A 27,889-nucleotide genomic window follows, 5' to 3' on the forward strand; every position below is an offset into this window, starting at 1 on the left:
AGACACACCAAGGGCGGTGTACGAGACACCAGACACACCAAGGGCAGTGTACTAGCAACCATATACACCAACTGCGGTGTACGAGCAACCAGATTTCCTGCGTTTTGGTTGTCTCATTCTTATTTTCAATCATTGTTATTATCTAGTCTTATTAGAGACTTATTAGTTTCTTTCACTTGTTTTATTGAAGAGATATGTGTTTGGTATCGCTCCTCTACAGAATCTTTTAATTATGGAAATTATTAACTGTGCGGATCAGTAGTTATGGCTTTAAAATGCAAGCAAGTATACATTTGGGAAAACGGGAAAAATAAAGTAACATGACATGAAATTGGCGTGTGGAATGACCAAGATAAAGGTCAAATGCTATTAAATTATAACCCATATTGCAACATTATAAACGTATAATACATACATATGTCTGTCCTCAAGTATAAAAACGAGTTTTAGATATAACGTTACGTAAAGCGTAGAAAAACCAGTTTGTGAAATATTTGAATTTAATTTTTATCTATTCCTATAAGTGGTAAAATTTAAAGAGACAGCTCAAGGAAAATGCATGGAATATTTCCAGTGCTGGTAACAGAGCATTGCATGTATTTGTACATGGTATGTGCATTGAAGTGTGAAAAAAATCCCTAATTTGTGGCTAGCATTGTGCAGCTGAATCTTAATGTCCTAAATGTAAATATTATATCCCAGATATAGCCCTTACCAACGTTACATCCTGTCTGTGCACAATGGCACTCTACCTAGCCTTAAGTTCTAATCGGATTTGACGCAGTAGAAAGTAAGTGATATCGACGTCGTAAAATAAACATCCATCTCCCCATTACGAAAGTATGTCTCTTGTGTTCCATTACGGTTCGAGTTGGTAAATTGGCATCCTTTCCTTGCCGCAGTTTGAACAACAAGTTGATACAACTTTTTACTTTTAATATCAACGTAATAACCAAATATGATCACAAACCAAAAACGCATATGCATATCCATATAAAACACATTAATAATTTCCCAAATAAGAAAATTTAAAACAAGTTCATATCAAATTAATTACATTACTTACATTTCATTAATACAAAGATATTGACATGTATATACAGATATTATCCATCAAGAGCTTATATCTAAATATAAGCACCGACCAATTGTGTAAAGTGTCATTTACGGTCCTGACAAATGCAGCAACTCTGTAAAATCACAATAGAATTTCCAAATTTCAATAATGAGTAAAATTATAAAACTGCAAACGATTAATATACAGTCCAATATTTATTTGAAAAAAACCTACAAAAACAAGCTCAGTAGCAAAAGGATTAAGCATAAACCCCGTTAACCCATTAAGCATTCATCTTGAGTATTAGCACCTACTTGGTAAAGTTATATTGTATTTACCGTACTAACAAATGTCACAACAACATAAAACAAGACAACCGCAAACGGTTCAGCTTAAGAGTGATTTAATCAGCATTTGGTCAAGTCAAAGATAAATACTTTACTAGATATGCAACTGTAGAATAAAAACCAAAAGGAACGGAAAAAAAGGAAATAATTGGATCATTTTCCCACATGTACATTGTGTTTGGCAAGTCCAAAATATACTCGATTGTGTAACTGAACCACGATTTGGGCTAGGGTTGCCAGCCTTTACTCTAGGTAAACTGCCATTTTTTGTACGATTACGATTGTGTTATTGCACTAAATCGAAAGTCAGTACCTCTTTAGAACATTTACTCGACACACTCGTAGGGAGACACACACTCATTGTAGTTGTCATAAATGACCACAGTGTTAAGGTATCTGTTGGAACTTGAATGCGCAAGTCTTTCACCTGGAAGGCATACCCGCAAATAAATGGTCATATGTGCTGTAGCAGTAAAATAGCATTAAAATCGGCCAGTTTCTAACCAAATACAATAAATCATTGTTCAAAAATGCCAAGTGTTTTAATTTCTATTCTGTATTCTATCCTTTTGTTACGATGCATTTTAATTAGAAAATAGAAAATGAACACAGTCTATTTTTATTGTTTATGAAAATAAAACATGGTGTTCGATTCTTGCATCATTCAATTGGCAATCATCAACTAAACCTCAAATGCGTACCGTCGCTTATTTGTGATACGTTGATCTCGCTATAACAATCTGACGGGTCGCCATCCTTCTTAACCGGTGTTTCATAAAGACGACTTGATGACGATTCGGCTGCTTTCCTACGATTTGTGGGAACACGATTAATCATCTTATTCATCTTTATTTTATATTATATGTTCTTTCATTTATACAATATCATGGAAGGAATGGGGAATATTAAAGTCAGAGCGTCTGCATGATTAATGCTCAGTTATAAAGATACAGTATTTAATTAGGCAGTATTTCGAGATTTCTATATCATCTGTCCATCCATGAAAATGCAACCAACAATACAATGAAACTGCAGGGACAAGCACATTAGTCAATGATTCAAATATAAGAAACTGCCTTTTACAGACGAACAAAGATATACTTCTATACATCAATATAATGTTGATATAATAATTGATTTTTGTTACTTTCTCTTCATCGTGTTTTGTTAAATTGAATAATAACTTGTATCGCATCATGGAAACACTGCCTTAATAGCATCGAGTACGTCATCGGTACAAACCTGGTTGAAATGACGTCAGTGTTTGACCTGATATCCGATATTGAAGGCCAAGTGTGTTGTTTGTTTCATGTATTTACCAGTGTTATGGAAAAAACGGAGACTGAATTGAGGATGAATAAGATGTACATCATTTTTCTTTCCGTATATATCGAGCTTTATTAAACCGTCACTGATTCAATCAGTACTATTTTGTTGTGAAATTCCGGACACGTGAATCTTCAAAACAATAAACACCCACGATTTTTTTTATTAAAATTCATTTTATTATTAATTCTCTATTGTAATGCGATGTAATTAAAACCCTATTGAGTTAACATCTGCATGAAGAAAAACGAAAGATAATTCGTTTTTGATCCGTTTCTCTGTAGATTTATAAAATGTAAATACTATAATGTTATTAATTAGGTGTTTATATATTTGCCCAGTTATTTGTCCGAGGTTATATGTATTTGGCTGAGCCCGAAGGCGAAGGCAAATTCTGTTCACTGAGGACAAATTACTCGGCCAATATGAAATCAACTAGTTATTAAGTATTGTATTAATTAATTATAACATATTGTACAACATTTGGGTTGAAAACATTCTAATAAGCCCTACAAAATAACGGCCGGGTGCCATATAGCTAACCATGCCTACTTGTAATCGCTCATATCAGCCCTATAGCAATTATGAAGACTACCTAAGTTCTTAAAAAGAAACTAGCATGTTACCTGATCTTTTCTTCTTGCGTTCGTCCATCTTGTCATTAATGTTACCCCAAAGGTCTGTGTCTGAAAGAAAAGCAACATAAATCACATCATAATATATTTCAAAAGAAACCAAAACGCATTATATAAGAAATAGTTGTATACCTACGTATGGAAAGTCAGATAAATTAAAAGCAGAAGACAAAAATTGTCAAACAAGGTAACAGCTGAGTATGTTTTTATATGAATTCCAATGATTAGGTAGAGTTAGAAACTGCCTTTTACAGACGAACAAAGATATATTTCTATATATCAATATAATGTTTATAGAATAAAGTGATGCTTTTTTGTTACTCCCTCTTCATCATGTTTTAATTAAATTGTATAATAACTTGTATCGCGTCAACAAGGGAAAACCTGCCTTACTGGAATCGAGTACGTCATCGGTAAAAACCTGGTTGAAATGACGTCAGTGTTTGACCTAATATCCGATATCGAAGGCTATGTGTGTTTGTTGTTTCATGTATTTACCAGTGTTAAGAAAAAGAAACGGAGACTAAATTAAGGACAAATAAGATGTACATCATTTTTCTTTCCGTATATGTTGCGCTTTATTTAACCGTCACTGATTCAATCAGTACTATTTTTTTGTGAAATTCCGGACACGTGAATCTTCAAAACAATAAACACCCACGATTTTTTTTATTAAAATTCATTTTATTATTAAATCCCTATTTTGATGCGATGTAGTTAAAACCCTATTGAGTTAACATCTGCAAGAAGAAAAACGAAATATAATTCGTTTTTGAACTGTTACTATGTAGAAAATGTAAACATTATAATATTTAATAATTAGATGATTTAATATTTGCCCAGTTATTTGTCCGAGGTTAGATAAATTTGTCTGAGCCAGGAGGGTGAAGGCAAATTCTGTTCACTGAGGACAAATTACTCGGCCAATATGAAATCAACTATGTATAGTTAATAAGTACTGTATTAATTAATTATAACGTATCGTACAAGACTTTGGTTCAAACTATTATAGTAAGCCCTGCACAATAATGACCGGGTGCCATATAACTAACCATGCTTAGTTGTTTAAAAACTTAAAAAGAAGCTAGCATGTTACCTGCACTTTTCTTTTCACATTCGATCTCCTTTTGACATTCGTAACACCGAAGGTGGGTGTCTGAACGAAAAGCAACATAAATCACATCATAATATATTTCTAAAGAAACCAAATCAAATAATTAAAGAAAAAGTTGAATACCTACGTATGGAAAATCAGAGGAATTAAAAGCTTAATTCGAAAAGTGTTCAACAAAGTTACAGTTGAGTATATCTTTATAAGATTTCAAATCATTAAGTAGAGGAAACACGTTTTTGGGTCCCATTATGTGTTAGGTACGTTATGATAAGACTATTATGTACGACACTGCCTTTTACAGACGAACAAAGATATACTTCTATACATCAATATAATGTTGATATAATAATTGATTTTTGTTACTTTCTCTTCATCGTGTTTTGTTAAATTGAATAATAACTTGTATCGCATCATGGAAACACTGCCTTAATAGCATCGAGTACGTCATCGGTACAAACCTGGCTGAAATGACGTCAGTGTTTGACCTGATATCCGATATTGAAGGCCAAATGTGTTGTTTGTTTCATGTATTTACCAGTGTTATGGAAAAAAACGGAGACTGAATTGAGGATGAATAAGATGTACATCATTTTTCTTTCCGTATATATCGAGCTTTATTTAACCGTCACTGATTCAATCAGTACTATTTTTTTTGTGAAATTCCGGACACGTGAATCTTCAAAACAATAAACACCCACGATTTATTTATTAAAATTCATTTTATTATTAAATCCCTATTTTGATGCGTTGTAATTAAAACCCTATTAACTTAACATCTGCAAGAAGAAAAACGAAAGATAATTCGTTTTTGATCCGTTTCTCTGTAGTTTTATAAAATGTTAATATTATAATGTTATTAATTAGGTGATTTTATATTTGCCCATTTATTTGTCCGAGGATAGAAGTATTTGGCTGAGCCCCAAAGGCGAAGGCAAATTCTGCTGACAGCGGACAGGCTAATCGGCCAAAATGAACTCAACTAGTTATTAAGTATTGTATTACTTAATGATAACATATTGTACAACATTTGGGTTGAAAACATTCTAATAAGCCCTACAAAATAACGGCCGGGTGCCGTATAGCTAACTATGCCTTCTTGTAATCGCTCATATCAGCCCTATAGCAATTATGAAGACTCCCTTAGTTTTAAAAACAAACTAGCATGTTACCTGCACTTTTCTTCTTACGTTCGTCCTTGTTTCGATATTCGTTACCCAAAAGGTCTGTGTCTGAAAGAAAAGCAACATAAATCACATCATAATATATTTCAAAAGAAACCATAACACATTATATAAGAAATAGTTGTATACCTACGTATGGAAAGTCAGAGGAATTAAAAGCACAAGACAAAAATTGTTAAACAAAGTAACAGCTGACAGAGTATGTTTTCATATGAATTCAAATCATTAGGTAGACGTTACAGGTTTTAAGGTCCATTCATGTGTTAAGTCCGTTGTGATAAGACTATAATGTTAGAAACTGCCTTTTACAGACGAACAAAGATATATTTCTATACATCAATATCATGTTTATAGAATAAAGTGATGCTTTTTGTTACTCCCTCTTCGTCGGTTTTTTATTAAATTGTCTAATAACTTGTATCGCGTCAACAAGGGAAAACCTGCCTTACTGGCATCGAGTACGTCATCGGTAAAAACTGGTTGAAATGACGTCAGTGTTTGACCTAACATCCGATATCGAAGGCTATGTGTGTTTGTTGTTTCATGTATTTACCAGTGTTAAGAAAAAGAAACGGAGACTAAATTAAGGACAGATAAGATGTACATCATTTTTCTTTCCGTATATGTTGCGCTTTATTAAACCGTGACTGATTCAATTAGTACTATTTTTATGTAAAATTCCGGACACGTGAATCTTCAAAACAATAAACTCCCACGATTTTTTTTATTAAAATTCATTTTATTATTTAATCCCTATTTTGATGCGATGTAATTGACCTTACGACAGCGGCTTCTAAGCCACGCCCCCTGATATCAAGGGAGCGAACTCTGTCTATGTCCGTCAAACAAACGAGGAAGTAATGGCGTCTAGTGTCTTTTCGCTTTCCGATATTCCTGACAAATTATCATAAATGTGAAATTACAATGCGAAAAAAAGTCAAAGGAATTTGTAACTGGCTGCTACATCGGAAGGCTCGATATATCTTTAGAAAATGACGATATCTAACATTTACGGGGTGAAATATATCCAAGTCAGAGAAAATCGGATAGCCGCCATGTTGTCAATATTGACATCGATACAAAGGAAAAGCGTGTGTGTGACGCATAATGTAAATGCAAACAAGGGTAAGTTTAACTTTTAATAACACCGGTCCTTCTTACAGTATTGTTGAAACACAGATTAAATCATCGCACAATATGAGTAAATCATAAATGGCCCGAATGGGGAACCCGGAAGTGACATTAAATAACAGTTACATGCCAGCTATACAGTATAACCTTTTATTCTATAGTATGAGCAGAAATGGTTTATTGGGGTTATGCATAAAAAGTTTCTGATCTAAGCGATTGAACACTCTCCCTTATGAATAATAATGTAATAGTTGACAAGTGACAATCGTGGGTGATACCAATCTGTAACTTTTGCATTGCTCAAACATTCACATGCTTTGACTTTTGTTCTTACAGAAATTCTGGAACATGTTCACACACTCTGGCTGTAAAAGTAGACCTGGGAGGAAAAGTGCCCCCGGTGTGGGGCTCGAACTCACAACCACCAGAACCGCCCGGCACTCTAACCAACTAAGCTGACCGGGCAGGCAGCTTGTTCTAACCCACACACACTACCCTCCCCCCATTTACCGGTTAAGGCTGGTGGAGGGTCTCCTGCTATTTACCGTTGACACCATTAAAGTATTCTGATTGATGGAGATAAGGAAGTCCCCTTATTATTGTCTTCAACAAGCCTACCACCACAGGGGACCTAACATAAGACCGGAAACCGCCCCCCCCCACACACACATGATATTTGCCAGTCCAGGCAATGTCAACCGCAAGAGAAAACCAGTGATGACAAGTTTTACAAATAATCGGTAGGACCTATTTTAAAGCTTTTTATAACATTTGGTTTTACTTTGCTGTACAAACGTAATGGACTATTTGTTCAGAGAAAAACAACAACCACAAAACATTAGCTATTATCTTGTCAATATTTCATTATGATATACATGTAGAAAGCAAACATCAAAGGCAGTAGCATTTACAGCTAGTATTAAAATATTTAACAATACATGTAACTGATTTATTTTAATATTGGCATCTTTTATTTATTTCAGGAAAGTGTGGTCTTTTGAAGAGAGTTCTTGAAGTTGTTCAGCATGTTGTTTTGATGGATTCTTGGAAGGATGTACCTCTATGATGTTAGCTTCAGTTCTGGAGTATAACACCAGTTGTTGCATATTTAATATCAGATTTATTAAATACATTGTTGTTTTGCAAACATTACTTAAACTTTGATATTTCTTTGGTGTTTATGTATGATATTGTTGGTGAATATCTCTTTATTGCAATGGCAAATATATTTTAAAATATATAGCATTAGCAGAAGTTATTTTTCACTGTTAAAGCTGCACTTTCACAGATTGATCACTTTGACAACTTACACAGGATTCGATTGCATTTATCATATTTTGGCTCGGAGAAGTTTGCTTTGTGATTTATATATTAGGTCTTAATTTAAAGAATGCCAAAATAAGCCGATTCTGAGACAAAAAGTGTCAAACTAGAATTCTGTGAGAGTGCAACTTTAAGAATACTCTTAATCGAGTGTGCATGTGATCCGGACTCTGAACATTGGATGAACTATCATTAAATATTGTAGATTTACGTAAATGGCCCAAAATATAAGAATAACAATGAAAATATGTACATGTTTGACTTGTTCTTTATTCATAATAAGTCTAAGTCTTTACAGCACATGTTTGGCAGAATCAAGTTCTAATGAACATAATAATTGATTTAAATGTACAGTGAAATAAAATGTTTTACTGGTATACAGAAAATAATACCTTAACGATTCAGACCGATCTGTTCTCGTTTTGTTTTGGTGGCTCAAATATTTAACTGAGTTTTGGAGGAGGCCAAGCTGGTGTGAGCTGGTCAAATACAGTAGCTGCTTGAGGGTCAGGGTTTTCTTGATTGGATTTCCCGTCGACAAAGTGCTGATATGAAAATAAGAAATCTATGAAATGTGTCGGAATGACAGCTAGAAAAGCCATTGTTTACATAGGAACCATACGAGTAGATGAGATTCGGAAGCAAGCGATGGTTCGGACAAAAATTTAGTTGTACGATATTTCCTGATTTACTTTGAAAGCAAAGCAGTTTATAAAAACTACATAACGGTATCAACAAAAATACCTCTATCTTGAATGAAATCAATCGTGTCAATGTTGAACCGGATATTAAATGGGCATTAATGCCGATTTGACAACACAAGCCAAAGCATAAATGTACGATGTTTATAGTTTAAAAATAGTAACACTTATTTAGGTCATGCACGGACAATTTCAGTATTAAATAAATTTTGAGTGGATTGAAATAAGTAGTTTTGTTTAAAAAAAAATACGTTTGTACAGACGTATAGATGTTTCGCCTTTGAACGATGTTTCAAAATTTCCAAGTTCAGCTGTTGATGAGGTCTTCCACAGAGTCTGATACAGCACTTGCATTTATCTAAATAACTCGCTGGTTTCGAATACGGAACGAATTGGAAGCCATCTTTAGTCGGCCTGGCTACCTTGTATCCGAATTACAAGTGCCATGACAACACCTTTTTACCATAATACTTAAAAAGGCGAGGAATTGCCAGCGCATGTATATGACGGACTCTGGTCAGTTTGACGGACAAAATGGCGGATAGCAACACGGCTTATCAGCCCTACATTCTGATTGGCTGATAGGACCTGTCGATCAAATCCTGTCGTAAGGTCAATTAAAACCCTATTAAGTTAACATCTGCAAGAAGAAAAATGGAAGATAATTTGTTTTTGATCCGTTTCTCTGTAGATTTATAATATGTAAATATTATAATGTTATTAATTAGGTGATTATATATTTGCCCAGTTATTTGTCCGAGGATATATTTATTTGGCTGAGCCCGAAGGGAAAGGCAAATTTTGTTGACTGAGGACAAATTACTCGGCCAATATGAAATCAACTAGTTTTAAGTATTATACTAATTAATTATAACGTATTGTACAACATTTTGGTTAAACATATACTTGTAAGCCCTACAAAATAATGTCCGGGTGCCATATAGCTAACCATGCCTCCTTGCTTAAATTCTTAAAAAGAAGCTAGCATGTTACCTGCACATTTCTTTCCGCAGTCCATATCCTTTTGACAGTCGTAACCCGGAAGGTATGTGTCTGAACGAAAAGCAACATAAATCACAACATAATATATTTCAAAAGAAACCTAATCACATCATTAAAGAAAACATTGTATACCTACGTATGGAAAGTCAGAGGAATTAAAAGCCAAATGCGAAAATTGTGCAACAAAGTTACAGTTGAGTATGTTTTCATAAAATTTTAAATAATTTAGTTAATGAAACACGTTTTGAGTTCCGATCTTGTGTTAAGTCCGTTATGATGAGACTATTATGTTCGAAACTGCCTTTTACAGACGAACAAAGTTATATTTCTATACATCAATATAATGTTGATATAATCATGTGATGATTTTTGTTACTTCCCCATTATCGTTTTTTATTAAATTGTATAATAACTTGTATCGTGTCATGGAAAAACTATATAAATGGCATCGAGTACGTCATCGGTGCAAAACTGGTTGAAATGACGTCAGTGTTTTAACTGATAGCCGATATTGAAGGCCATGTGTGTTTGTTGTTACATATATATATTTCAAAAGAAACCAAAACACATTATTTAAGAAATTGTTGTATACATACGAACGGAAAGTCAGAGGAATTAAAAGCTTAAAACGAAAATTGTCAAACAAAGTAACAGCTGAGTATTTTTTCATATAAGTTCAAAGTAATTAAGTAGAGGTAACACATTTTAAGGTCAATTATGTGTTAAGTCCGTTATGATAAGATTATAATGTTCAAAACTGCCTTTAACAAACGAACAAAGAGTTTAAATGAATAATCTTCATTTGAACGTATTATCATACAATTGCACGTTCATTGAATACATTTTGCTTGCAAAATGCAGAAGGTACAAAAGTACATGAACGGACTGTTTTGGATAAAGATGAATCGTTGCTTATATATATACTTTTTAATTTCTGGGACTTTTGATTTCTTACAAGATTATATGTATTTTCTGTTGTCTTAACAACCAGTGCTTTCATGACAAAGGGCGCTAACATCAGTCCTTATATCAATTTAAAAAAACAAAAACTAAAAAGGCGAATACTATGTGAATATAATACTATGTGAATAGAATAAAATTTTGAATAGCAGGTCCTTAACCTTACATTCTTGTATCGCCTCAGGCTCATTCCATTCTTGGTGATACCGTCCCGAATCGGTCTTGTCTGAGACTACAAAATTCCAAATGAAAGTAAAAACAAACTTATAAATATTTGTCCACCCACCTGTCAGAGGTACAAAATTACAGGTGATTTTATGTTCATACGACTTACAACAATTACGTAGAAGTAAAACGTTTAACGCTCTGTTTGTGTTTAAGTCTGTTAATTATTAATGAACGTGCACATAAATATGCCACCTACCTTCTTCGTGTATCGTACCAAGCCCCGTGTTTAATGACAACATTCGTTCCGTGGCTGGGTCCTTTCGCAGCTTGTAGCGATGAAAATTCATCTCTTTGTTTATGTCATCCAGCCCGGACTGCAGAATTTCGATATGTTTCTGAGCTCTCTTGACTTCAATAAACAACTGGGTATTGTTTCTCTCCTGTTCTGCGAGTTTGCATTTCATTTCGTCAACCTTGGCTTTAAGGTCATCACATCTTGGTTTAATGGAGTGAAGACGTGTTTCATCGATACTTTTCATTTCCTCAATGAACTTAAGAAGGGCATTTTCTCTGTCATCGAAGTATGTGTTTATCTTATACCGATATTCTCGTAAATTTGAAACTTCATCTTCAGCCAGCTCTTTTATTAAATTCAATTTGGTTTCAACCTCTTCAGCACAGTGTTGTAGAGCTTTAGACAATTCGGAAATTGCTTTGCTGATGTCTGCATACTCTTTGTGATCTTTAAAGCCCCTTGATATTTCAGAGATGATGTCAACATGACATGTTCTATGTTCTTTGGCTAGGCAATGTCCGCAGTTGAGTGACTGGTGGGTTGGACAGAAGTATTTGATTAACTCTTCAGGATGGATGTTGCAAGCCTCGGTGCTTTGTGGTGCATCTGACTCTCCCTGCATAGCTGTCGGCATAGAACTCTTATCCAAGAGTGCATGAAACTTCGACATTTTTTGTTTCTTGTGAACATTTGTGCAAACAGAGCACATGAACTCCCTGCAGACAGTACAGTAGGCCTCGGCTGGCAGGGTTTCCCCTTCCTGGGAGCAGGGCTGGCAGAACGTCGTGTCCAGGACAGAGGCATCTGTCTGGAGTTTTTTACCGGATACCTCCATTGTACGTCAAACTATAGAAGAACTGCAGTCGTTTTATTTACTACGAGAGCAAATCTATCTTTGGATACACCACAAAATTTTGTATGGATCATGAATTTCAAAAGAGGTTTTATAAAACAATCGGTTTATCAATGCATAATATACAATAGTTATTATTCGATATACAAATACATGTACACACATAACAAATCACATTTACACACAACGTGATTAATTCGAACATGTTTACTGTAAGAAATTAGGTTTGCATAACATTCGACATTATTTTCCACCTGAGTTTATAAAGAATGAGTACAACTTATATTACAATAGATTTCTAATTATAGAAATTAAATTCATATCTTTATTAAACTTAAAACTGGGCAATACAGCCGAATATTTGCTACGAATTGTAATATGAGAATAGTTCATACCTTTTTTTATTAAATCATGAATTCCATTTCTGCATTGCGAGTTTTGAAAGAGAAAGTTGCTTACCTGTCCTATAATTTAATCAATACAGGTACACTTATACTCACACCGGCTCAACTCCGTCACAACGTAGAAATGTTGGTTTATAATATGATACGATAACATTGATTCGTTAAACAGGTATTGAAGAAGTAGTAATGGTTTAGGAAATAAATAAGTGACACTTTTACGCTTTTTATGATGATGTGTATATCACTATGATTGCCACAAGGAGGAAACAGTCAATTAACATACATAAAGTCACAAAGAATGACTTTCAGAACACACAATTTATTTACAAAGATAATAATTCGCTTATAATGCAAGTGCTTGGTTCCGAACTAATAATGTGAGTAAATGTGACATGGAATTTCAAATGCTTTTTCTTATAAGTTATGCCAATATTTACTACCTTTCTATAATCAAAACTCCTAAAAATAACACAACTTGTAACACGGAAGGTTTCGAGACAAACACATTTCAAGAGAGAGTCAAGTTGTGTACGAAGCCCCCCCCCCCCCACACACACATATATAATTTCTCACATTTCTCACGCACTTTATTGTTTAAATCTTATGACATCTTTAAACGTTTCTGGACAAAATATGGAACTGCATGCCTAGTTTCTTTGTCCTCTTTCAAAATGTTTCATATAGTTTCGGTTGCTCAAGAAACATACTACACAAACATTTCTGCCACCTTACTGTCTAATTGATAGCAGCCCAAATGCTAGTACAATGGCATTAAAATACTCGGGATCCTTCAGGTAACAGTAGTCGAAACAACACACACTCGCAACACTACAAAGTCGCCCCACACATGGGTTATATACATAGGCTTTAGTCTAGGTTAGGTGGGTTCAAGGTGTAAGAAAATTGCTTGAAATAAGATGTGTGATATATTTGCTTGTATGCTGTTATCATTTCTAACACATGTAGCTACATAATAGGTTTATCATCTCATGCATGACATACTGCCCCCGACACAGAACACTATCCGAACGGACCCGATCAAGCATCGAATATCCTTGAACTTGATAGAAACCTTTGTACACATAGAAATATGTTCTGGTTTTGTTCAAAAATAGGCGATCGTCACCAAAAAGTGAATTATAAATGGTTGGTGCACAAGGACGGTCATTAAAACATCGCTTTCTCTTGGTGGAGTATAAAGGGCATATCATGAGGAAATGGGAATCTTTTTCAATTGCGATGCATGTACATAAAGGAGAGTCAATGATACTTTTCTGTGAAGATTATGGTTAAGCGAACTACACCCAAGTCTTAGACGACAATGCATGATTTGGTTGCGGCGCGAACCGACATTGTAAAGTGGAGACGGTTTTGTCGAGTGTGTTTAAAATTTGTTTTTAAAACATTGGACTGTTGCCGATTGCCTTGTTCCTATTGGAATGGAGTTCCAATCTCGGACTGTAACAGGAAGAAATGCTGATGCATATGACTGGACGGACACGCTGGTAGGGTAACGTGTTCAGAGGTTCTAAGTAGATATCTGACCTGAGACTGGGTGGGAATCAACGACGATAAATATTTGGTTGGCATGCCTTTGCTCATCTTATAACAAAGAACAAGCCTATGTTTTTTCTTCTAATTGTAAGGGTGTTCCACTTCAAATCAGCAATAAGACCCTGTATGTTACACACTTTAGTGGCACCGGTAACTATCTTCGCTGCTTCCGTTTGGATTACCTCGAGTTCACTCTGTAAGTTAGCTGTTGTTTTCGAGAACGTCCCCATACTCCAAAAGTGGTCTTATGAAGCTAATATTCAATTTTCAAGGCATGCACGAGAAAGTATAAATTTAAGGGAACGCATGATACCCAATCTCCAGTAATTTACATTTTACTGAACGTTCCAAGGCGGTACCTAACAATTCTTGATAAACATACCTAGTTTTATATATATATATATATATATATATATATATATATAAATATATATATATATATATATATATATATATATATATTATGTATGCACTGTGCTGTTTGTGGAGTGTTGTGCTGTTCTTCCATGTTTCTTGTTTGTGATTTTATGTTCTATGTCTTTGTCGTTTACCCAGTGTCATTAAACCGGGTTTATGTTTAAACTTTTTGCTACTGAGCTTGTTTCTGTAGCTTGTCTCATAAATATTGTCGAGAACGGAAGTGATATGATCGTTCCTTTAAGCATCACCAGAAAGGCCGGCACCAAGATGTTTGTGAGAACGAAAACGAAATCCCTCTTTCACGTTGCTAGAGAAAACAATTGATTCTGTTTTGGAAGGATTGAAAGTGAAAAGCCATTTAGTTGACCAAGTAGTCTCTGAAGATCAGCATCGATTACAGCAGCTGAAGCTTCAGGTGTCTCGACCACAATGTACAGGCTAGTATCATCTGCATATCTCTACTGTCTTCCCTGTCTCACGTAGAATTGCCAATTAGTGTCGTTAGCATTCAATTGGCCATTTCAAGAGACTAACACATCATTACCTGTATGTAGAGTGTTCTTTTTAAGACAATGGGTAATCCTGACAAAAATATAAGCACTACTCTTTAATTAGCGAAGATTATGTTTCATAGAATAACCTAGGGGGTCCAAAAAAGTAAATGTCGCCAGCCATTATTTCTTATTTTGTTTTATATTTCAGTTCATATATGAATTGTTTTAGCTTTGAATTGCAATTTATTTGTGAAGAACTTGATGTAGCGGCTTCAATAAAAACAGAAACATATTTAATTTCACCGCATTTCGTTTTTTTTTTTTCTTCAATTACAATATGTCGCCAGATCATGTCTAATTTACGAGTCCAAATGAAAATGTCATACCAAACGTAGTACATGTACAGGTCCGATGTCAATTTTGTGTTTTCAAACTTGGAACAAATGAAAACACACATGTTTTCTAAACCAACGTTGATAACAAACTTATAATAGGCAACGTTTTTCAGATTTTGGAAAATGATAAAATGCTTTCTATTCTACGAGAATTTCATGTTTTAAATGACAACATTTGCATACACCGGCACTTTATATCAATGCCAGCTGTAAAATGTCGCTGGCATATACTTGGTTACGGAAATGGTAAGTGAAATCCATATGTTTCGAAAATATAGTCTTGGTAATAATTTGAAAGTTGTTGTTCTCTTGAAAATATAACTTACGGGACATAATTTACGAGACAGACCCCTTCGAAAACTCATTATTTTCATTTTAATTTACATTCTTTTCGTTATTTAGACCACATTTCATCTTTTAGTAAGCAACCGGAAGACAATTTCACGTGATCAGTCGCCATATTGTTGATGAAATGTACAAGTTCGGGAAAGTTTAAATAGGGTAAGTTCCGTTCTTGCATATTATAATTATCTTGTGACGATAAACTTGTATCCTGATGTTTGTTTGTTGACTGACATGCTGTAGATAAATATATACCAAGATCAGAATGCAAAATGAAACATACTTATATGTAATTTCATACCAAACGTTGGACTCGTAGATTAGAACAATTGTCACGTAGATTAGAAGTTTATACCCTCATGGTTTTAATCGACAGTTGCTTTAAGAAAATACATTTCCTTTTCATTACGGTTGCCATACAGACAATAAAGTGGTATTTGCATGCTATAATACTGTTATATTCCCGGTCAAATTCTGAAATTCATTAGATAATAATTTTAAAATTAAAGATTCATTTTCATGTACACACTCTCAAAGCTTGTGTATAGTTTGTCATGGTGAATTGCAGTTAATAGAGAATTTAGACACGAAGTTAGACTATTCTAAAAGTTTAATATATTTTAAATATTGAAATATCAATACAAATTAATATAGGTGAAAACTCGTAATGATATAGCTGGTTACATCATTGTCCCGTAAATTAGAATAATTTTAGAGTAAATTAGAGACAAACAATAAGCATCTAATGTACAAATATAATATCTCAGTATATTACTACCAACATTATTTAATACAGCAAGCATACGTTTGATTATATTCTATCTTACAATACAAAATAATGGCAAGAATATGTGGGTTTTTGCATTATTATTATATTGGTTAAAGGTAAAATAGTACTCCTCTCTCAATTTCATGATGGCTAAGTCAAAGGCAGAACGCATGAAAGAGTACCGTGCATAGAAAAAAGAGCAGTTAGGTGACAAATGGCTGAAAATGGAGAGGGAAAGGGTCAAAATCTACTATAAACCTACAGAGCTTCTAGCAGATGAACAAGCGGAAAATAGACGTGAAAGGAATAGAAAGAATGCCAAAAAGTTCTATTACAAACACAAGAAAAATCGTGATGGGAACTGCGAGATCCCCACTGTTAGCAAAGCGCCAACCAGTAAAAATAGTCCAAATATTGGAAATCACGCCATGACTAATGAAGAAGATGATAACGGTGTAGTACAATAAGTGAAGATGTATTGACAGTAAAAATGCAGTTCTACAATCAGATGCCTGGACCAAGTAACCGAGGAACTAAAAAGAAAAGGCAGTCACGCGCATTGAAAAGAACATACAAACGAATAGAAACGCTAGAAGACCAAAATGAAACATTAAAGAGGAAACTGAAAACAGCCCAGAAAAGAATTGAACGCTTTGAACAGTCCAAAGGCAAGAAGGCGACAACTCCTAGACGTAAAACAGATTCACTATTGAAATGTTGTGGAATACACCCAGAACAGGCCACAGAAGTAAGAAAGAAATTGATCTATGCTGAATGTTTAACACAAGAACAATACCATTGCTGAAACCCCAAATGAAATTAGAAAGTTAAAGTCAATCATTACTGGCAAGGTAGTCAAGAAATATAGACTTCGAAAATATCTTCAAGACATGACTGCCCTCGGTCGAAGAAAATTGATCAGCAACAAAAGAACCAACACAAAGATTATGCGGTCAAGAGCAGAGAAAGTAAAACGTGATGTATTTGCATTCCTAATGAGAGGCGATAATTCCCGTGTAATGCCAGGCAAAGGAGATACTGTTACTGTTGGCAGAGAGAAGAAAACAAAGAGGATATTGAACGATTATTTGCAAAATCTTCATCTGAAAATCATAGCAGAAAACGAATATAGAATATCAAAGGCATCATTCTGCAGACACAGGCCTAAAGAACTGACTTTAGTGAATTTCGCGTCTAGAAACATATGTCTGTGTGTAAAACACCAGAATATAAGTTTCAAGCTACGGTCTCTAAAGAATATGAGTGTTACATCGAGTACGAGTCCAGACATCTTTGTAGATATGAACAAAAGTCAACCTGAAGAGCTGGATAAACTGTTATCTGCAATTTCGCAAGAGAGGGTGAAATACCAGCAATGGAAGAGGGTGAAAATGCAGTCCGAAAAAGAAAGAATGCGAATTGTTGATATAGAAATGGCATGTCAAGAGTTTGTTGACACAATGAAGAAAGAGTTTACAGAGTTTGTGGAACATGTAAATAGGGTTAAGGAACAGTATTGTTCAGTGAAGACGATGAAATAAAAGGAACATGTAAATAGGATTAAGGAACAGTATTGTTCAGTGAAGACGATGAAATAAAACCTTCCAAGAAACCATGCACTTATACAAATGGACTTCAGCGAAAATTACACTTGCCAGTCAGTTGAAGAGATACAATCGGCATATTGGAACCCTTCAATGGTTACCCTTCATCCCACACTGATCTATTACAACGGAGACAACAACACACTTTGTCACAAAAGCATGGTATTTGTGTCTGAAGTGCTTAGCCACAATGCTTCTATGGTTTCCGCCATAATACAGAAAACAATACAATCAGTTAAACACCTAGTACCAGGACTGGAATTTGTGCATTTTTGGACTGATTCGCCTTCATTACAATAAAGAAATAGGTCAATTTTCGACTTGGTGTACAACTTTGAACGTACCCACGGGTGCAAGGCAAGCTGGCATTACTTTGAGAGTGGACATGGGAAAAGTGCGTGTGATGGTGTCGGTGGGACTGCGAAAAGGAATGCGGATATGGCTGTAAAGCAGTCGAAAGCAGTGATACAAGATGCGAATGATTTTTATGCTTGGGCCAAATGTAGTCAGAGTGAGATTGAGTACCTGATGGTAACACAGGAAGAATATGATGTAAGCTCAAAAGAAATTGAAAGGCGAAAGAAAAAATAAAGCCCGTGAAAGGTACAATGTCAGTACACGCAGTTGCCTCAGAAGGAAAATAAATCACTTGTTGATGAGAACAACAAGCTGTGTCTGTCAAGATTGTTTTGGAGAAGATGGGTTTAATGCTGAATCCAATAGTAAATGGGACAAAGTTACTTTGAAATTTAACTGTGTAAGGAAATATAGAGATGACATACCTGATTTGCAAGCACCACAAGATGCTGAGATACGTAGTGGTGATGATGGGGATAAAGTTATAATCAGTGTGTCCGACTTTGCTGTTGCAGAATATGAAGGCACATGTTATATTGGACAGGTGCTTGAAATTGATAATGAAGATGATTCGGTACATATTTACATATTAACTTTATGACAAGCAGTGGCAAAGCTGTACAGAGATTTAAATGGCCGACGAAGTCTGATAAAATTTGGGTTGACAGAGATCAAATATATAAAAGAATTGAGGATCCAAAGGCGACTGGAAAAGGTGGACGAATCTGTGTGGTACCAGATAAAGTTGTTCTGTTTATGGAACAACAAAACAGTGTTTGAGTCGTTATGTCCTAATTTACGGGACATTGCTGTTTAAGATTTGTTGAATATTTGTATCATCAGAAATATATTCAGCGAGTTGTATTTTGTAATACGAACTGTTTTCTCGGTTCAAGTTATATGTGAAAACATACGTGTAGTAGTGTATAATCTACGGGACATTTTATTGTAATTTACGGGACAAGTATTTGTCGAAACTTTATGAATTTACTTAATTTCCGATGTTAAAACACTTTGGTAAGTTGTTAATATGCATATTAAGCGAGTGTATGAGGATTGTTGTTTTTGATTTCTTAATTTGTGTTTTCTTTAATGCTAATGTTAAATAGCAAATACTTCAAATAGATTTATTCCTGATGTGTTATTTTGCTTTTTGAATGTACTATTTTCTCAGAGAATGTGTAATTAGATTTTCAAAATTAATTGATTCATATGCTTTGATACAAGGACAAGTGTGAATCATCGAATAAGGCTAAGCAGGTACGTAAGTAGATTGCATATTTCGTCTGCAATAGTGACACCATTCATCTAATTATTGTCGTATTTTGCATATAGTGGTGCACATTCAGTTTGCTATAGCCAGCCTTCTGGTGATGTTACAGCATATCTGCTTTGGAGTTAAGTAAGATACACATTGTATTAAATGATGTTGACTAAGACAAAATAATCCGTTTAAGATGAAAAATCATCATTTCTAAACCCAATTTGGCAATTCTACGTGAGACGAACGTTAGCTTGGATATCATCAACCATGTCGTTTATATAGATGAGGAAAAGAAAAGGTCCGGGAATAGAGCCTTGAGGCACTCCCGCAAGCACATCAGACCAAGATGAGGAAGAATTCGAGATAACGACTCATTGTTTCCTACCGGAAAGATATGATGTAAAACGGCAACAAGTAATTTACGACTTTGAGTTCAAGCCATTCTAGCTCCAAGACCATTTATGCTAAGGTCTTGTCGCATCAAAGCATGGATTCCTTGTCGAACATATATAGCTACACCGCCACCAATTCGACACGATCGCTAGGAAATAGTAGGGAGAAATTAGGAATCATTAAATCGTAGTCAGAAACTCGATCTGATAACCATGTTTCCGTGAAAATGAATATATCATATGGTTCGGCTTCTACCTCAAGAATGTCAATTTTAGGTTATAAATACTGAAATTATGAATATTCAAGTGCATAATGCTTAACCCATTACTAAGACTGTGAGCATATGATTCAGAAGAGTGTTTGCAGATACATTATGTTCAGATGGGCTTGGGTTTAGTTGAATACCGCCTGAAATGAGAACTAACATTACTAACAAAAACCCAGACGAATACTTACAGTGTGGCAGAGATAGTACATGTACCCGACAAGAATACCGAAACACTAAAGCCTTCCGACTAACTTATTTGTATTTAAGGGGGTGGAGATATATCCACAATAGATAAAAGGCCATTTGTGTAACGGTTTGAATGATTCTGGATGGAGACATACATGGAAGCAAAAGGCACGAACAGGGGCAGTGAATCAAGCATGAAAACAAAACAATACAGCTAAGCAGATCGTACATAAATAATGGTATGATTACCGGATAAACTCCGGACAATTAATAAAAAGAAAAAAAATAATGCTCGAAAAGGTCCAAAATGCTATTGCAATAAATTAAGTTATACCGGTAAAAATAAGCTCATGGTCAGTATATGAAACTATTGTCCTTTAGCAACGTTTAAGAAAACATATAATTATGTTATCAATAAAAATAATATCATGATAAAATCAAGTTTTTATGTCAATATACCATACAGTAAACTTCATTGCCCAACAAGTCGTTGTTTAATATAGACTTAATTAAGAATGGTTTATTAACTAAATTACAATAAAAGAATGAAAACAACGTGTGGTTTGGTTAGATATCGAAAGCGTAAAATGGGATTAAATTATAATTATAACTTCAACTTAATGAAATGTTTATAAATAAATTCAACTCAATGAAATGTTTATAAATTGATCAATAATTTGCACTGTAGTACTACATAGAATACTGCACGGCAAAGCAAAGTAAAGTTATTAAGACCTTTCACGTCTTGAAAGACTCGAAGGCATAAGGTGTTTCAATCCTTGAACAAACGACGGGTTATTTTGTATCCAGCGCTCTTCAGTTTGGTATGCAACTTGTAGACCTGTTGGTGAAACCTGTAGGATATAAACTTAATAATATTATCCCTTGGGGGGTTCGTAAGCCGATTGGCGGGATCCCATGGTCCTAGGTTTGCCAAGCATGGGAGTGCGAACTTTCTGATCAAGTGAAATTTCAGTTCCAGTGGCTTTGATCAGATCCACAAGGATTATGTCTGTGAACTCGCCCTGAGATTCCACGATACCAGCTATCCTCAAGCAGTTATTCCTACAGTATTGATAAGATATGTCGTTATTTACTCAAACGGATATAAATCTTTTCCTCTAGGGCAGATATTTTGGTTTCGAGAGTACTGGCTTTTCCACGAGGTGCTTTAAGGAAACGACCTTTTGCTGGAGACTTGATAATACGCCAGTAACGATGCTGTTGACCAAAGATGTGAGTTGGTTTTCGCTTAACTGGAAAACTTTAGACTCATCGTCAGATATGGTGCATTCACTATCATTAGATTCAATACGAGTCTTTTTAAATTCTTCGTGATCTATTGGCGATGCTGCGATTCTCTTTTTCTCAGTACCAGCACTAATTGATGTAGAGTGCACACTCATGGTTAGCCTTTATTTTGTCGTGAAGTGTAGTTTTGAAACACCGTGCGTGGGTGGTAATCTGTTGTATTGACCAATGCTTTATTTATACTTGTGACAATTCAAGCGTGACGTAGGTAAAAATATCAGGTATACAAAGTTAATATGAGTCAAATCAAACTACAGGATTTAGTGTGCACCTACTTTGAACAACTATCCTTAAACAAGTCCATCTATCACACTTTCATTCATAATTCGAACACCTTTGATGTAAAAGTACATAAGAAAAATAGAAAATTGTTCTCGGAGATATAAAGCGTCTACTTCACCATAATGACCGGGACGTTGCCATATTTTCAACATTTGGATCATCATAAATTCTGTCAGATTGATGCTAATTGGTTTTTGTTACATAAAACTTTGTTAAGTTTGAATCACGAAAATATCAATTAAGGTATAAAGGTGAAAAATAGCATATTTTACCAAGCATGGGGAAGGTAATTAGTACGTTAGAGGAAACTAAGGTTTGTTTTAAGGCTAGTGTTTTAAGGCTAAGAAACACCCTAAGAAGTTATCTACCTATATACAGTTTGTGCATGCTTTCTATCCAATTGTTAAGAACATATAAATTCAGCATAAAGAGCATAGCCAGATGTCAACTGCTTTTGATCATAATTCGTCTCCATACATGTCATGCCAGTGTTTCTTTTGCCTCTGTTTGTCTGGAAAAGAGAAAGATACTCTAGTTTATATCGGCATCATTTTTTCGATAAAAGAGGTTTGGTGATGATGAATCATAACATGTAACCACAACACTTACTGGGATCTTATTTAACGACGATTGGTCAAAAGAAGCCATAATTATGTAATAGTTTCTGTACTGTACACTGTTTATTAACTTGCATTGACTCGAACGTGTTCACGCCATCATGAGTCGTATGTAAAATGGGAATGTATGCATTTTGCTTTTACCACTCATTAGAACGTAAGTACATGAACGCATTGTTGTATTAAAATAAATGGTAGTTCATATTTGGTAACCCAAAACTCTCGGCAATAGTATATTTTTCTTCTAGTTTTAATATCAACATGGCTTTTTGTGTGTCTAATGGCCAAATTTTATTCGAAGATTTTTTTAAGCTGTTGTATACAGAACTTGTCGGATAAAGGCCTTTCACTAGATAGCTTACCAATAGCAGTTGTAAGCGCTCATATGAGCTTTTATTAATGAACTATTACGTATTTGACGCGATACCGGGGAAATCGTAGTATTAATATCAATAATAAGGTAAGGTATTAAAATGTTTTAACCAAAATGACGTCGCATACTAAATAGTTAACTAATTAAATACTCATTAATTATGTGATTTCCCTTTTCCGGTTTTTTTTTTGCCTTCGGTATTAAGCAGTATATTCTGGCTTATGCTAATACCTCGGACACATAAAAGTGCCAATATGAAAAAACCTGATTAATATTATTATATTATTGATATGAGCAAGACTACAAAGGCAAATTATCTCAATACCTAATATAGGAAGCTAGCATACTACCTCGACTATTTATTAAAAGTAGATTATATTTTGTAGAAAGCAGAAACAAATAAACCTCACATTGTATCGGTCCAATAGGAGTATACGTCTTTTCCCGAGCATACTTTTTCCAATCGTTGCTGACTGAGAAAAACGATTAGATCTCATTATAAAATATGACAAATGAAAACAAAAACGCACAAAGAACTACTTTATAACTTCTTATGGGAAGGCACGGGAACTACAAGCTTAAGGCAAAAAGTAGCACACAAAATTAGTTGAGTATATCTTCACATGATTTATTATTGTCAAGAAAGGGTAAAACGTTTCTTTTTTAAGTCAACTGTCATAATATTGTTACGTTTCAAACTGTCTGAATAAACGTACAAAGAATAAACGTACTCAAAGATTAAAATGAGTTTTAATAACAGTTTTGTTTTCGTTACTTCCTTTAATTGGATTTAAAAGAGATAGCTTAATTTCATAGTTTAAATATATGTTTGTTATAGAAAACTATTTCTCGTGCATCCTATATCAATTGTTTATGTAATCATTTTTTCTCTATCCATAATATGTTTCCTTGCCTTCTTTTCTATAATTATTAAAGCTGCACTCTCACAGATTGAACGTTTTGTTAACTTTCTTTATTTTTTGTCTTGGAATGAGCCAATTTTTGCGAAAGTCCATGGAAACCAGTAATACAAGACTGCTGACAAAAGATCAGACCGCAGATATTTATATATAAGTTCAAAAAATGATGTTTATGCATTTTTCTTAAACCGTTAGTAACGGTTTAAGCCATAAAACATTAATTTTCGAACCGAAATATGAAAATTTACGATATAATTTTTGTCAGCAATCTTATATTATTGTTTTGCAGATATTTACGCAAAAATTTGCTCTTTTCAAGACAAAAAATAAAAAAGTTGTTAAAATGGTCAATCTGTGAGAGTGCAGCTTTAATGTACATATATGTCTTCTACGGCAATTCGAATCTTCATTCATGATGCATTTTGTTTGAAAGTGCAATCACCACGTATGTTGGTATAAAATGTACAGTGAATTATACTAGACAACGCTCAGAAGTCTAGGCATTGTATCTCTGAGAATATGATGTTGTTGTTTTCTAGTTGCCATGGGAACCAGTTTTATTCATGGACTTTGGGTTTGCTTGCGTCTCGGACAAGACTAATTTCTTTCTAATCGTAAAATCAACCTGTGTGTTTGGTGGCAAAACCTTATTTGCAGGAAACCTTCGTTCATGTGCATTTTGGCGGAAAATGGCCCAATGGTTTTAGATAAGGTGTTACAGAAGTTATTTACGGATCTTGGTATAACATTTAAAGGTCTTTCACAATATAGCTTATCAATAGCACTTACAAGAAAGCGCTCATATGCGCTAGTACTGATATGTACAAGACTACAAGGCAAAATATCCAAATATCTAAAGTAGGAAGCTTGAATGATGCCTTAATTGTTTTATAATTAGTAAAAAACAATTTGGTTCAAAACAGCTAAATCTCACCATTTTTCTTCACATTAGGAGTTTTCGTCTTTTCTCGAATATACTCATCCGAACTTTTGATGACTGAGAAACAAATATAAATCACATCATAAAATAGGCCAAATGAAAACATAAACTCTCTAAGACATACATGTATAGGTTCCTGTGAGATGGCAGAGGAACTTCAAGCTTAAGACGAAAAGTGGCAAACAAACTTACAGTTGCGTATATCTTTATATAATTTCCACTCAAGTAATAAGAGGTAAAACATTTTACGGTCGGGATTGTTTTAGAGTTAAAATAATTTCGTTACAATAACTTAACCATATACTATAAAGCGCTCATATAAACTCATACAGCAAATAAGACTACAAAAGCCAAATATCTAAATATATATATTAAATAAGAAGCTTTAATGTGACCTAAAAAAAATTCTTTAAATTTTAGCATAGAATCTCTTAATCTCACCCTGTGTCGACACATGAAGATTCACCATTTCTTCAATACATCCTCTCCCATCGTTGCCGACTGAAAGTAAAAAGTATAAATCGCATCATGACATACATTAAATGAAAACAAAAACACACTAAGAAACGTTTAACAAGACGAAAACTATAATACAAAATGACAGTTGAGTATATCTTCAAATGTTTAACGATTTTTAAGAAGAGGTAAGACGTTTTGCGGATGTATTTTTATTTGTTCAAAATTGTCCCAACGGACGTACATAGATGTTTTTTACTTGCAAATGTATGCTCATAAAAATTAATACACCAATAAAACCTACACGATGTGCTATCTCCGCTACTCGCTATTTCTTCAACAGTACCAAGGCCCGTGCTTGATGACAATAGTTTTTCAGTCGTAGGGTCCTTTCGTATGTGGTAGCGGTGAAAAGTCATCTCTTTATTAATGTCAGCCAGGCCTAACTGCAGAATTTCTACCTGTTTCTGTGCTCTCTTGACTTCAATGAACAAATGGGCACTGTTTTTATCCTACTGTGCAAGTTTGGATTCGATTTCTTCAACCTTGGCTCTAAGGTCATCACATTTGGATTTTTTGGAGTGAAGACGTACTTCATCTATATTTTTCATTTTCTCAATGATCGTCATAAGGGCATTGACCATCGAAGTATGAGTTTACCTTAGCGCGATATTCCTGTAAATTCGAAATTTCATCTTCAGCCAGCTTTTTTATTAAACTCAATTTGGTTTCAACCTTTTCAGCACAGTATTGAAGAGCTTTAACCAAATCGGAAATTGCTTTGCTGATGTCTACTCTTTTTTACCTTTAAAGCCCCTTGATATTTCAGAGATGATGTCAACATGACATGTTCTATGTTCTTTAGCTAGGCAATGTCCGCAGTTGAGTGACTGGTGGGTTGAACAGAAGTATTTGATTAACTCTTCAGGATGGATGTTGCAAGTCTGTACATGTGAACATGTATACTATTAGAGATTAGATTGTTTACATAACATTCGACATTATTTTCCACCTGAGTTTATAATGAATGAGTACGACTTCTATAATAATAGTTTTCTAATTATAGAAATGAATACTATATCATAAGTAAACATTATACTGCTTAATACAGCCGAATGGTTGCTACGAATTGTAATATTCGAATGGTTCATACCTTTCTTTATTAAATCATAATTTCCGTGTCTGTATTCATTTGCGAGTTTTGAAAGAGGAAGTTGCCTATCTTTCCTATAATTTAATCAATACATGTACACGTATAACACTCACACCGGCTCAACTCCGTCACAACGTAGACTGATTGGTATTAAAATGATACCAAAAACATTTATTCGTTAAACATGTATTCAAGAAGTAGCAATAGTTTCGGGAATAAATTAGTGACGCTCTTACGCGTTTTTATTATGAAATGTTTACCACTTATTACAACAAGGAGGAAATAGTGAAATAACATATATGATGTCACCAAGGATGACTTTCAGAACACTTATTATTTACAAAGATAATAATTCGCTTATAATGTCAGTGCTTGGCTCCGAACTAATAATGTGAGTAAATGTGAAATGTAGTTTCAAATTCTTTTTCATTTAAGATATGCCAATATTTACTGGCTTTTTATAATAAGATTTCTCAAGCACTTGATCGTTTATATCTTATGATATCATGCTGCTTGTACTTTCGTTGTCCTCTGTCAAGTTGTTACAAATTGTTTCGACTGCTTATGAAACATACTTCACAAAAAATGCTAACTGACTGTCTGATTTATAGCAGGCCAAATGCTGGAATTAAATAGTGCATAAATCATCCGCATAAACCATATATCAACGTTACTTAGGATCCTGCCAGTGGTGAGCACTATCTTTAGATAAGAACGCCCATTGATCACTTCAGATACCATTCTTTACCCGAGGAATTTGGCCATGATTTAGGTCAGCAAAATAAACAATAACTATTCCCTATGTAATGAGTATCTAAAATTACTGAATCATATACTTTATTATATTGTTACTTTATTCACCATTACTTTTAAGTTGATGCTTGCTTGGAGCAGGCTGATAATTTTAGTTTTGCAGTTATTGATCAATGTTCGGACTAGTAAAATGACATTATTACAGAGATGACAGACATTCTGAGAGAATTTACAATAAGCCAATCCCATATACTGGCTGTGAATGTCGCCGGTGAAAGTCCCAAATATACTGGTGTCTATCGCCTTGGAACAGTCAGAGAAACAGAAGTTTCTGTTGTTGTGAAGATACAGCTGTACTACTTAGCATAGACTTCCTCAGCCGAGTGCCCATCATAAGTTCATTGGTCTCTGATTATGCATCAGTAAATATATTTTGATGCGTGTGTGGTATTTTTGTGGTGTTTCATGTATGTGGTGTTTATACGATTGTTTGCCTTTTCAGTGCCGTTTGTGTCCTTGCCATGTGCCTTTAAACATGGTT

The 27,889-nt window shown here is 34.5% G+C and overlaps 2 protein-coding genes and 1 long non-coding RNA gene across 4 annotated transcripts; 1 reads left to right on the plus strand and 2 right to left on the minus strand.

Annotated features, from left to right (window-relative positions):
* Window positions 1-1,730: 1,730 nt before the first annotated feature.
* Window positions 1,731-12,608, minus strand: LOC128237884 (uncharacterized). Its single transcript, XM_052953463.1, has 8 exons — window positions 12,489-12,608; window positions 11,202-12,086; window positions 10,944-11,009; window positions 9,809-9,868; window positions 5,649-5,708; window positions 4,462-4,521; window positions 3,357-3,416; window positions 1,731-1,831 (listed from the first exon to the last, which is right to left on the minus strand). The coding sequence occupies exons 2-8, from the start codon at window positions 12,073-12,075 to the stop codon at window positions 1,731-1,733; spliced, it is 1,281 nt and encodes a 426-aa protein (XP_052809423.1). The 5' UTR covers window positions 12,076-12,086; window positions 12,489-12,608.
* On the plus strand, window positions 6,145-8,467 carry LOC128236690 (uncharacterized). Its single transcript, XR_008261410.1, has 3 exons — window positions 6,145-6,785; window positions 7,128-7,531; window positions 7,775-8,467. It is a non-coding gene; the product is annotated as an uncharacterized LOC128236690 (long non-coding RNA).
* An 8,367-nt stretch (window positions 12,609-20,975) lies between the features above and the next one.
* On the minus strand, window positions 20,976-26,637 carry LOC128236689 (uncharacterized). Of its 2 annotated transcripts, none has more exons than XM_052951755.1 (6): window positions 26,596-26,637; window positions 25,747-26,386; window positions 25,428-25,487; window positions 24,981-25,043; window positions 23,537-23,599; window positions 20,976-22,647 (listed from the first exon to the last, which is right to left on the minus strand). In XM_052951755.1, exons 2-6 carry the CDS (start codon window positions 25,859-25,861, stop codon window positions 22,595-22,597), a joined length of 354 nt encoding a protein of 117 aa, XP_052807715.1. In that variant the 5' UTR covers window positions 25,862-26,386; window positions 26,596-26,637; the 3' UTR covers window positions 20,976-22,594. The 2 variants fall into 2 exon arrangements, with proteins under 2 accessions (XP_052807715.1, XP_052807716.1); XM_052951756.1 differs by having other exon boundaries at window positions 25,747-26,117; window positions 26,596-26,627.
* Window positions 26,638-27,889: the final 1,252 nt, after the last annotated feature.

This window comes from Mya arenaria, chromosome 6 (assembly GCF_026914265.1).
Source record: "Mya arenaria isolate MELC-2E11 chromosome 6, ASM2691426v1".
NCBI lineage: Eukaryota > Metazoa > Mollusca > Bivalvia > Myida > Myidae > Mya > Mya arenaria.

Bases quoted from the DNA above. Each gene is read 5' to 3' on its own strand.
- LOC128237884 (XM_052953463.1), bottom strand. From the start codon at position 12,075: ATGGAGGTATCCGGTAAAAAACTCCAGACAGATGCCTCTGTCCTGGAC. The intron at 9,869-10,943 runs GTAAGGTTAAGG...CTTTTCGTTCAG, and splicing joins GCCTGAGGCGATACAAGAAT to ACACATACCTTCCGGGTTAC. The intron at 5,709-9,808 runs GTAACATGCTAG...CTTTTCTTTCAG, and splicing joins CTGCGGAAAGAAATGTGCAG to ACACAGACCTTTTGGGTAAC.
- LOC128236689 (XM_052951755.1), bottom strand. From the start codon at position 25,861: ATGACTTTTCACCGCTACCACATACGAAAGGACCCTACGACTGAAAAA. The intron at 25,044-25,427 runs GTGAGATTAAGA...TTTGTTTCTCAG, and splicing joins TCTTCATGTGTCGACACAGG to TCATCAAAAGTTCGGATGAG. The intron at 22,648-23,536 runs GTGAGGTTTATT...TCTCTTTTCCAG, and splicing joins TCCTATTGGACCGATACAAT to ACAAACAGAGGCAAAAGAAA.